General features: G+C 46.3%; 1 protein-coding gene across 3 annotated transcripts in view; it reads left to right on the top strand.

Annotated features, from left to right (window-relative positions):
- Positions 1-12,800, top strand: part of LOC138672762 (transient receptor potential cation channel subfamily V member 1-like) — a 153,319-nt gene that overhangs the window by 128,965 nt on the left and 11,554 nt on the right. For all 3 annotated transcript variants that reach the window (XM_069761098.1, XM_069761097.1, XM_069761096.1), the window contains 2 exons: positions 4,871-4,937; positions 6,608-6,909. In XM_069761098.1, the coding sequence (XP_069617199.1) occupies positions 4,871-4,937; positions 6,608-6,909 (369 nt within the window). The remainder of the gene's footprint in view (positions 1-4,870; positions 4,938-6,607; positions 6,910-12,800) is intronic.

The following is a 12,800-nucleotide window of genomic DNA, read 5'->3' as shown; positions in this document are numbered from 1 at the left end:
AGACAAAAACACATCCCTGGCCAAAAGTCCCCCCGACACCCGCTTACTAGGCGACACTAACTCACCAACTCGAAAAGCCCCGAAAAAGGCTAAGGAAAAAGCCAGCCGAAATAAACAAAGCTCCAAAACCGAAAAAACATAAGGATGACAACACCTCGCCCAACTTCTCTAATACTTTAAAGGAAACCGGCCGCCTAGAATCCTTTTTCTCCGGCCGCCGCCTGAAACCTTTTACTGCTCGCTGCACCAAAAAAGACTTGGTAATATCGCACAGACCCCGCAATTTAAACCCAAAGGCCAAAGCCGCCAAGACTCTTGACACTTTAGAAGATGACCATCCAACCGATGCCCCGCGACTCAACCATGACAGCAGGAACCCCACCTGCTCTTCCTGACTCGACCCACAACATGCGGCCGAAAACAAGTCCTCCCACTCCCTCCAAATCGCCTGATAAGCCTCCCAAGTTCTAGGAGCCAACGATGCCTTAATCAACGCCTCAGCGTTCCGGATACCACTAGCCAAAGTTCCGCAGGGCACTCCAACCCGACCACTCGAGCCTCCGGAGCCAAAGACCGGAAACGATCGAACTGTAAACGAGAAAGAGAGTCAGCGATGGAATTACAAACTCCCGGCACATGCGACGCAGTTACGTGTGCATTCAAAGACAAACACAACAACACCAATTGTCTTAACACACGCACCACCGGGGGCGATGACGCGGACAAGCTAGTAATCGCGCAAACCACCCCCAAGTTATCACAGTGAAAACGAACTCACCTATTTCGAAAAATCCCCTGCCACAAATGCACCCTACCAAAATAGGAAAAATTTCCAAAAACGCAATGTTACGAACCAGGCCAGAGGAAATCCAACTCGCTGGCCATTTTGACGCACACCATTGACCCTGAAAGTACGCTCCGAAACCCGACCCACCGGCTGCATCGGTAAATAACTCCAACGACTCATTGTCAATCACACCCTCGATAAACAAGGACCTGCCATTATACGTCTTCAAGAACTCACTCCAAACCGCCAAATCCTCCTTGTGTTCAGCCAACAACCGTTCGAAATGGTGAGGAGCCTTGACTCCCGTGGTCACGCTAGCCAACCTCCTAGAAAAAACTCGGCCCATCGGCATGACTCGACAAGCGAAATTAAGTTTGCGCAGGCGACCAGCCCGCCCAACATCTTCCCGAAGGCCTACCAGTTTGTCCTCAGGCAACCGAAACTCCCATCGAACAGTATCAATGACGATGCCTAAGAAACACAAACACGTGCTCGGGCCCTCCGTCTTACCCGGGGCCAGCGGAACGCCAAAACGAAAAGCCACCCATTCTATTGCACTCACAATCCTGGAACAACAGTCAGACCCCGCCGGGCCGACGCACAAAAAATCGTCTAAGTAGTGCAAAATCGAATCACAACCAGAAACGTCTCGAACTACCCATTCCAAAAAGGAACTAAAAGCCTTGAGCAGGGCACAAGATAACGAACAACCCATGGGTAAACACCTATCGACAAAAAATCGATCCTCCCAAAAACAACCAAGAAGTCTAACGCTAGACGGATGAACTGGCAACAGGCGGAAAGCGGATTCTATGTCCGTCTTGGCAAGAAGAGCACCTTTTCCACATTTTTGCACCGAACACAGCTCTGGATCAATGCCGTCATTCACCGATCTCCCCTTGGGGTACGACAAATGCTGAATCAGGCGAAATTTTCCCGTCTCTTTTTTAGGGACTACGCCCAAGGGGGAGACGACTAAATCCTCAAACGGAGCATGTTCAAATGGGCCCGCCATGCGGCCCAGCGCCACCTCCTTATGTAATTTTTCCGAAACCACCTCAGCATGCAACAAAGCTGACCGCAAATTTTTTCTAACCAAGGGGACCGCAAAGGAAGGGGCCGGAATAACAAAACCTTCCGTAAAGCCTGACAACAACAAGGACGCCTTTTCCCTATCCGGGTATCTATTTAGATAAGGGGCCATCCTTTCCACCTTCACCGGTGTCTCCCCCATAGGAATTAACTGAACCTGACTTTGCCTTGCCTTTTTTAAAACATTTTGCGGCTCCGTGGGAGGTACCGCTGCAGTGGGAGCACAAATGATTAAATTTGCAATTGACTCCAAATTTGCACTGTCCCTCATTAAATTGCCAGCAGACGCCCAATTTCTGTCCGCCTGCCTGTCCCGCATTACCTGAGGTACTCGCAGCAGCGGGCTGTGAACCATGGCCGGAAGCACCGGCCCCCCCGTGAAAGGGGGTACCGAACTTGTACTGCGCCATTACGCGCAACCAGAGACCAATATCTTTTTGGTCCCATCTAATGGCCGGCCGAACAGCTTTTCTCTGTCTGAACTGCTCGTCGTACCTAAGCCACGCCTGACCGCCGTACACCCTGTGAGACTCACTGATGGAATCCATGTAGCAAAATAAACCTGAACAATTCTCGGGCGCCGTCTCGCCAATAACACTGGCCAGAATAGCGAAAGCCTGAAGCCAATTGGCAAAAGTCTGGGGAATCAAACGCCACCGCCGTTTTTCCTCCTCCTCTTTTCTCGAATCATCCTTCTTCCCCTTATCCAGATTAAATTTTTCCAGCGGAAGCAATGAAAAGATTTCCACATATTCATCTTTACTTATCTTTTCTCTAACCTCTTTTTTAAGATGCGCCCCCAACGGGCCCTCAAAACACACATATACTGTACCTCACCGTGCGCCTTATCGTCTAAATGGATCCTACACTCCTTCTCTTTTTCCGTCTCCACCGAAACGGAAACCGGTTCCGAGACCTCAACCTGCGCCGCCGCTGCATTAACTGGTCCCGCCTGCGGACCCGACCACGCACCCAAAAACCCCTGCGGACCTACACTGCTATCCAATCTCGCCAACAATGTCTGCACGCTAGCTAAAAGCTCCCGGACCCCTGCCGCTTCCCCACCGCCTGCCAAACCCGCCACAGCTAAACCGCTAAGCGCTCCCTGACCACCACTAACTGCAGGCGAACTCGCATCAGAATGACACAAACGAGACACAGGCGCATACTCACCGGGCTGCAAGGGATCTGTGGTCCCTCCAGCTGGAGTGCTGGTATCCGGACGTCCGCGAACCGCCCACTCCGCCACCGAACCGTCCACCAATGAACCTTGGTGCTGACCATCTGACCCGGTGCTCTGGAACATCGCCGGTACCTGAGGCACCGGATCCGGGCTCCAGGTGCCAGGGGAAGATACTGTCCGAGCTGGTGAATAAAGGGCACGCTGTCCGCTGCCCGCCACGCTTCTTGCTGCCACAGGAGGTTGACCAGGCCTCAGCCCTGGAGCAGGGAGACCCCCCGCGGCCGCTGCAGGGGCCGGCCCGGCGCCGTCCAGCCTCGGGCCGCCCGATCCTCCGGCCACTACCGCTCCTCCAGACCCAGTCGCTGTTGCCGACGCAGGCCGCGCGGCAGGCACATCACCGCCGCGGCCTCCCGATGCCCTAGGCCCCAGCCGCTGCCCGGCGTGTCTTGGCTCCGCCCCCACCGCCGCCCCCACCGCGCCACGAGGTGAGGGCCTCGCAACCGCCGCTGTGCCCCGCCCGGCTGTCGTATTCCTCCCAGACCGGGGCCTGCTCGCCGCTGCTCTTACCGGCGCCCAGCCTGGAGGGTCCCGGGAGGGGCTCCTGCGCCTGCGGGGGGCACGTGGCCCGGAATCCGGCGACAGCCGCTCAGGGGGCCGTGTCCGCCGAGCTCGCTGCTCCAAAGGGGGGACCGCTGATGAAGATCCTCCACCGCCGCCATCCATCAAGTGAGCCACCTGCGCTTCCAGGCAGCCCGGAGGGAGAGAAGCTGTAGCCGCCCTCAGGCTCTCCAGGACGGCGTCCACGCTGGCCATGCTTCTGCGAAGGTGAGCGGGAACTGACCTGCTCCCGCCCCCTGCCCCTTACAATACCCCCTGCCACTAGCCCCCCACCCCTCTAATTAGCCTAAAAACGCCCACCCCCTCCTCTCCTAACCCCTGTCATGTTGGCCTTCACTTAGCCGTGGGGGGGAGGGGGCGGCTCGCTCCGGCCTGTCCTAGTCTGTCCCAGACCTCCTGTGGGAGATTGGAGGGAACAGTTTAGGGTATAACAGGAGAACAGTAAGGCATATGGCCCAAAAATCCTCACCATTAGAGGTATCTTTGCGAGCAGGTATACGTAGTGCCCCAGCCCTAGGAATGGTGCAGGGTCCCTTTCCCTAATTACGTACAGTTGCAGTGTGACATCGATTGATTACAGTAAATTTATTCCAAAGGGGGTGCAACAAAATATTAAGTTGAGGGTATAAACAATTTTGTCCTGGCCATTTTTGGGGTTTCGTGTGAAATTATGTCAACTTACCTTTTTTCACAGTTTTTTTGTTTTGTTCCAATACACACAAAGGAAATAAACATGTGTATAACAAAATTGCAATAATTTTCTGGGAGAAATACTTCATTTTCTAGAACCATTTAAGGGGTGCCAACACCTTCAGCCATGACTGTATATTCCACTCTTTTACAGCAGCCATTATATTGAGATTTCCAATACGTCCAGATGGGAGCCACGTAACTACATAGCCAACTCAGCGTAGTGCAAAAACTTTGTGATTTTTCAAATGGCTTTACACCGGTTTTCTGGCAAAAAAAAACAAAACACTTTGATGAATTGCCCACGTAGTTTACGAAAATTTGCAACGGATCAACTGACTCTGCATAAAAATATGCATGTAACGCATGTTGCTATTTATCCCCAACTTTGGCAGAGACTTATGTCACATGCTAATCTTCAGTTAATTTAGCCATTCATCTCACAAATGCTGGGGAAACTATTGCACAACCAGTATTAATCAGTCACATTTTTCTTTCAGACGATTCTGCGTGACATGCTTCGCTTCCTGCTTGTCTACGTCGTCTTCCTCTTTGGTTTTGCAGCAGGTAATAGAATTAGTGGGTGGCGGGGTGTATGCAGTTTCACCAGGCAGATGAAACTCTATTTATTCTCTGGAAACATACTGTTTGTAAAAGTATAAATTCAAATAGTATAAGGGAAGTGATCAGAACTGAACTGTTAACAATCTTCGATTAAAAAGCAGCGTCCATTGAATTTTTTTCAGAACCTGTACAAAGCTTTCATATATTGTATGTATGGTATTTCACTAATTTAGCCAGCAGGTGTCACTCTTGCTGTTTTGTAGTTTTTGGTAGGTCATCTAATTGGGAATAAATTATGCAAAGATGCTTTCTACTGTTTTGGATATTTGCTTCCCCCCCAAAAAAAAACATACACAAAAACGATAACCATATTACCTGCCTATTTTTAATACATTAATTGTATATGACCATTGTATATTGACACAATTGGTCATTAAGTCCTGGGCATCTGGAGCTCCATCTACAATCCCACACTTGGCGTGTGCACATCTGAAAGCTTCACTTCCTAGTATATGTATTTGATGTTATTTGCAGGGTGTATGACAGTATTATTTGTGCACTATGTGGTGCACCATTAGAGATGGGCCATCAGCACAATTGGCATCCATGTTTAAGCCGGTGCCCTGATCATCCAATAGCGCTAGTCATGTACATCAATGTCATTTTTTAACCCCCATCCCGCCGCGGCCAATACGTTTTTGCGCTTTTGTTTTTTCCTCCGCTTTTTCATTTTTACTTTTCTGTTGATGGAGCTTGTTATTTTTCTGTGACAAACTGTCGTTTTATTGATACAATTTTGGTACACACGATGTTTTCATTCCTTTTTATTGCATGTTTTGGTAGAGGCACGGCCACTGAAAAAATGGCACTTCTGGTATTTTGATTTTTTTCCTATGCGCCGTTTAATAATATAGGTTAAATAATTTAATAATTTGATAGATCAGAGTTTTGTGAATGAGTCAAAACCAGCAATGTTCATTTTTTATGTCTTTACTTTTAAAGTGGGGTGCTTCAAATTTTACATTTTTTATTATAGCATTAAACTTTTTTTAATTTAATTTCACTTTATTTTTTGTATTTTTCAGTTCCTTTATAGGAATTGGATCTATAATCTGTTGATCGGCTATTCTGTTTAATGCAACATGACATTATTGCAGTATATGGGAAAAATTGATCTCTCCCATGAAACCCACCAAGGCTCCACAAGTGTACCAAGATGGTGGCCATACATGTCTTCAGCAGGCCCCTGGCTATCATGTTAATCCATCAGCTCCTCGGAGTCACATCATGGGGGATCACACTCCTTAAATTCCACTGTGAGATATTGACCGTGCAGTGTTAGAGGTTTAGCAGCAGTGATCTGACCTAGCTCTGGACGCTTCTGTTAAAGGTGGATGCCAGCTGTACAACAAAGCCAGCATCTTCCATGTGTGGAGCAGGCGCAGCTCCTGAGCCTGCCTCATTCACCTCCACCCAAAATAAGATATACTATTATGTCCTATGTTGGAACGTGGCTACAGACATGGAGCTGAGCTGGTAACACTATGCTCAAAATGCGAACTAAAAGCAGATTGATAAAGAGTTGCTGCCATGTTGCGTATAAATGGGGACAATGAGTGACATTATTTCTGATGTTAAAAAAAAGCCGTTAACGACCGTCTTTCCCATCACAGCTTTAGTAACACTTATCGGTGAAGCACCCCAAGAGGCCGCAAATGGCACTGCACCTGGGGAGAAGGAAGAAGCGAGCTCGTACTCCAGCCTTTACATCTCCTGCCTGGAATTGTTCAAGTTTACCATTGGTATGGGAGATCTGCAGTTTGACGAGAATCTGAAGTTCAAGCACTTCTTCATGTTCCTGCTCATCCTGTATGTGGTCCTCACGTACGTTCTCCTCCTGAACATGCTCATTGCCTTAATGAGTGAAACTGTCAACAGAGTGTCCAGTGAGAGTAAGAGCATCTGGAAACTCCAGGTGGGTGGAACGTTTTATACAACCGTATTCTTGCAACATTGCTTGTGCCTTAAAGAGAATGTATCACCAGGTTTTGATTAGCCCATGCAAGAGCAGCATGATATAGGGGCAGAAATGATGATTCCAGTGATGTATCACTTACTGGGCTGCTTGCCTAGTTCTCTGAATACTGAGCTCTGCATAACCCCACCCACACCACTGATTGGCAGCTCTCTGTGTACACTATGCATAGGCAGAAATCTGCCAATCAATAGTGGGGGTGGGAATCATGAATATGGAGGACTATATAGCAGGAGGTTTACTGGTTCTCTTGTAATAATCTCCTGCTGATAAAACTATGATTTTATCAAAACTGCTACAAGCAGCCCAATAAATGACACATGGAATCAGGGTCTCTGTCTCTATATTGTGCTCCTCTCAGATTAGGTGGTGTGGCAATGACCTGTGACAAATTACCTTTAAGCACATATCACCATTAATCTGTTCTGTTTCCAACTAGAGGTCACTAGTACCCCTATTGATTTGTAAAATTTATTTACTAGTAGAAAGGAAAGAATTGATTTGATGCTGATTAAATTGTGTTGAATGTTTAGGAATTTGCTGAACAATTTACATTTTACTTTGCACAAATCACCTTTTATGGCAATTTACACATTGCAGAGAAATACCCATAATGCCTTGCAGCCATCATGTCACAATATATAGCACAACCAATCAGGAGGGACTATCATAGCCTGTATAAAAGCAGAAGCAGGAAATGCAGCTGCCATTTTGTGGCGAATCTGGATAGTGAGCGATAAAGAGAGAAAGCCATTAAATACTGAATAAACTGTACTGATAGTGTGTGTGACAGCACAGTAGTGAAGAAGGTTAGTGCATGAGGAAAACTGAATAGTGACATACACATCTTTTGTGGAGGTTTGGAAGCTTCATTGCAAATTAAATTTCCTGGGAAAATTTGAGGAATTTGAATTTCAGAACATTCTCTCATCTTTCTAGAGTCAGACTAAAATTTTTTGGACCCATCGTATAAGATACAGGAATTAGGCTGTATACACCTGCATTTCTAAGGTTCTGTATTAGATGGTGAAAAAAGAAGACTGGAGGGTCTTATACACATTTGAAAAAGGTGGTCTGAACCTGCTCATCTCAGCATTGCGTGAGGATCTCCCAAATCTCCTTTTCACCATTTTTGTTGTCTATGGAGAATGTAGTAAGCAGCAGTTTACTGCACTCTCCTCATTGAAGGCACATGCATGCTTGGCCGAGCTGTGCGGGGAAATCAGCCGAGATCTAAGGTGCATGGGCATCTGGCTATAGTGAAGGTGCAGTGTTTGGGGTGTTAGTGGCTGTGATGGGGAGCAGGGGTCACTGTTTGATGGATAGCAGGCAGAAGCCTGAAGGAGACAGAACATTCATGTGCCACCCGTGCCCACGGTCAATGATTTGTGAGCATTTATTCACTCTAGTGACATTTTAGGAACAATGTTTTAGCATAAAATGACATAAATGATGTGATAAGCGAGGAACTCATTGGTGAGCCACAATTGTCTCACAGGTGTACAGACTGTTTGGGAACCACACTGCAGTGTCGGAGAGTAGGCGCATACTACAGTAAGGAAGGAAATGACATACACCAGGCTAGCTGTGACAGATCCTGACAGTCGTATAAAGGAACAAGTTCTGTACATTTATGGAGCGTTTGAGGTGATACGGTTGCAGTATATTGGTAAATGACAAGCAAGAGTCTCCTAGGAAAATTATTGTAAATTTATTCTAACTATTCTAAGAAAGTTTTCAACTATAAGCAAAGAAAAACTAAGATTTTTTTCTTCACGATATAATGAAGAGTCTCAAAAGTCCCCTAAATCCACTATAGAGGGCAGAGGATGAGCACAGATGAAAACACGGTCCCTCTCAAAAGCAGGATTGCCCCATCATATTCCTCACAACTTACGAGAGCTGGGCTTGGCGCCACCATGCCATTTTCCTTACTTGTGTATAGCTTGAACTATATTTTAATAAATGGGCTGTCTGACCTTAGGCTACAAGGCGAGACTCTATGGTGTCGGTGCCGGGAGCGGATAGCACATGACCGCAAGTATGTGATTTGCATATATGTGGTGATGTGCCAACTAGATGGGGTCAGACACAGTCTAGTCATAATGTGGCTGGAAGCATGCAAATTACATAATTGTGGTCACATGACCGTCTGCTCCCGACACTGGAGAATCCTCACAGTGCGCAGTGCGCACAATGTTAGGATTCACAAGTCTGCAGACAGTCTTGTTGCCTAAGACTGGAAACCCCTTTCTTTTATCTGTGGAGTCCATATCCCTGTGCCTGTTGTTACCATCCCCGAGGGCTTCCTCCTTATGTCCCAGGGTCCTTTGGTGGAGATTACATTTCTTATCAGTATTATATCAGTAACAGTATTATAAGCTTACAATCTGAAAGCTCAGAAAGTCATGGACTTTATTGGATTCCTTTGGTCTCTCAGTTGATAATTCTGCTCAGTAATTTGGAAATTCAGTTACATCATTTATTGTAACTACGAGAAAGAAAAACAGAACAAAGTTAATTTTAGGTCCAACCAGACATTCGCACGTCCCACAGAATAGCCTCCTGCTTCTCCATTCACATTAACATGACTCAGTTTGTGAACAGCAGATTTCACGTACAGGTCCTTCTCAAAAAATTAGCATATAGTGTTAAATTTCATTATTTACCATAATGTAATGATTACAATTAAACTTTCATATATTATAGATTCATTATCCACCAACTGAAATTTGTCAGGTCTTTTATTGTTTTAATACTGATGATTTTGGCATACAACTCCTGATAACCCAAAAAACCTGTCTCAATAAATTAGCATATCAAGAAAAGGTTCTCTAAACGACCTATTACCCTAATCTTCTGAATCAACTAATTAACTCTAAACACATGCAAAAGATACCTGAGGCTTTTATAAACTCCCTGCCTGGTTCATTACTCAAAACCCCCATCATGGGTAAGACTAGCGACCTGACAGATGTCAAGAAGGCCATCATTGACACCCTCAAGCAAGAGGGTAAGACCCAGAAAGAAATTTCTCAACAAATAGGCTGTTCCCAGAGTGCTGTATCAAGGCACCTCAATGGTAAGTCTGTTGGAAGGAAACAATGTGGCAGAAAACGCTGTACAACGAGAAGAGGAGACCGGACCCTGAGGAAGATTGTGGAGAAGGACCGATTCCAGACCTTGGGGAACCTGAGGAAGCAGTGGACTGAGTCTGGTGTGGAAACATCCAGAGCCACCGTGCACAGGCGTGTGCAGGAAATGGGCTACAGGTGCCGCATTCCCCAGGTAAAGCCACTTTTGAGCTACAGAGAAGCAGCACTGGACTGTTGCTAAGTGGTCCCAAGTACTTTTTTCTGATGAAAGCAAATTTTGCATGTCATTCGGAAATCAAGGTGCCAGAGTCTGGAGGAAGACTGGGGAGAAGGAAATGCCAAAATGCCTGAAGTCCAGTGTCAAGTACCCACAGTCAGTGATGGTGTGGGGTGCCATGTCAGCTGCTGGTGTTGGTCCACTGTGTTTCATCAAGGGCAGGGTCAATGCAGCTAGCTATCAGGAGATTTTGGAGCACTTCATGCTTCCATCGGCTGAAATGCTTTATGGAGATGAAGATTTCATTTTTCAGCACGACCTGGCACCTGCTCACAGTGCCAAAACCACTGGTAAATGGTTTACTGACCATGGTATTACTGTGCTCAATTGGCCTGCCAACTCTCCTGACCTGAACCCCATAGAGAATCTGTGGGATATTGTGAAGAGAAAGTTGAGAGACGCAAGACCCAACACTCTGGATGAGCTTAAGGCCGCTATTGAAGCATCCTTGGCCTCCATAACATCTCAGCAGTGTCACAGGCTGATTGCCTCCATGCCACGCCACATTGAAGCAGTCATTTCTGCCAAAGGATTCCCGACCAAGTATTGAGTGCATAACTGAACATTATTATTTGTTGGTTTTTTTTGTTTGTTATTAAAAAACACTTTTATTTGATTGGATGGGTGAAATATACTAATTTATTGAGACAGGTTTTTTGGGTTATCAGGAGTTGTATGCCAAAATCATCAGTATTAAAACAATAAAAGACCTGACAAATTTCAGTTGGTGGATAATGAATCTATAATATATGAAAGTTTAATTGTAATCATTACATTATGGTAAATAATGAAATTTAACACTATATGCTAATTTTTTGAGAAGGACCTGTATTGTTACTGTCACGCTAGAGAAGAGATACAGAAGTGACTCAGACGACCTCCCATTATGGGAGATGGGACCACTATATGTGACCACTGGAAAGGCCCGATGAGTAAGTGATCTGTGTGCGCGAGGGATCTTTTCATGTAAAATTATTCACAATTAAGTAAATTTTGTCTTTGTTACAAGTCCCATGTCCTGCAGTCTGAGAAGAGCTGAGCCTCAAATCGCGGAGTGCTGTCACTCTCAAGCTCCATCTACAATATCTGAATTCACAAACTTTCCTTTCCTCTGGCTCCCACTCAGTTAATATAATACATCACCGCCGCTGTATGTGTCTTCGTGGACTGACTGCAGTGGTGACTTCACGACTACAGTGCACATACCGTCTGCAGCGAATCACTGGGATTGGTGGCAAAGGTCACCTGCTCTGTAGTAATGATGTTGCCGCTGCAGCCTTGTCGACCAAGACAAGACTGGGGCAGCGTCAGAGGCACAGCCGGGGACCTGAGGACAGTGAGTAACTCTTGACTTAATTGATTTAAATGGAATCTGTCAGCAGGATTTCGCCCCCAAAACTATTTATATGTACATGTAGCTCTTTCAAAGACAAGTCCAGCAATACATTTACATGGCCAGTCTGATCCTCTTTTACTGCAAGATCGGCGTTTTAATTGATATGCAAATGAGGCTGAATATGGGGATCTTAAGCCTCTGTCCCACTAAGGCTACTTTCACACTAGAGTCGGAATCTCCCCGTCGTAATGCGTCGGGCCGAGATTCCGACGCTAGCGTTGGATGCGCTGCACAACGGGTGCAGCGGATGCATTTCTCCGGCACATCCGCTGCCCCATTGTGAGGTGCGGGGAGGTGGGGGCGGAGTTCCGGCCACGCATGCGCGGTCGGAAAAACCGGTCTGTCGGCAGCAAAAAACGTTACATTTAACGTGTTTTGCTCCCGGCGGGCCGCCACAACACGCCGCAACCGTCGCACGACGGTTGCGACGTGTGGCAATGCGTCGCTAATGTTAATCTATGGGGCAAAAACGCATCCTGCAAACAACTTTGCAGGATGCGTTTTTTGCCATAAACGACGCATTGCGACGTATTGCAAAAAACGCCAGTGTGAAAGTAGCCTAACTCTATTTCTGCTGCTTGGTGAATGGCCTCTATGCTGTATGACTTCATGGAAAGGAGGAGGCGGCACTGGGCGGGGACTACAAGTAGCTCTTCAGCCTCATTTGCATATCAAGTAAAATGCTGATTATTCAGTAATAGAGCAACAGACTGGCCATGTAAAGGTATTGTAAAAGAAAATGCCATGTAAAAGAATTTGTCTTTGAAAGAGCTACATGTACATATAAATAGTTTTCGGGATGAAATCCTCCTGAGAGATTCCCTTTAAACTAGCAGATACTGATGGGGACAAAAAAGTCCAAAATCCCCTTGAATTATTTCCTTTTAAATACCAAATACTTGCATGATGTTTCCATAATTGGTTCTATGATAAAGAATTACATCAAGGTTGATTAAAGTTGCACCCTACTCTATGGAGTTATTGTCCCTTCTGAGCGGGGTTTGATCACTGATACAACACAGACCTCTATCTGTCCCTGGTTTCATAGAGAAAGTAAAAGAAA

This window comes from Ranitomeya imitator, chromosome 3, assembly GCF_032444005.1.
Source record: "Ranitomeya imitator isolate aRanImi1 chromosome 3, aRanImi1.pri, whole genome shotgun sequence".
Classification (NCBI taxonomy): domain Eukaryota; kingdom Metazoa; phylum Chordata; class Amphibia; order Anura; family Dendrobatidae; genus Ranitomeya; species Ranitomeya imitator.
This window is presented reverse-complemented; position numbering and strand designations above follow the sequence as displayed.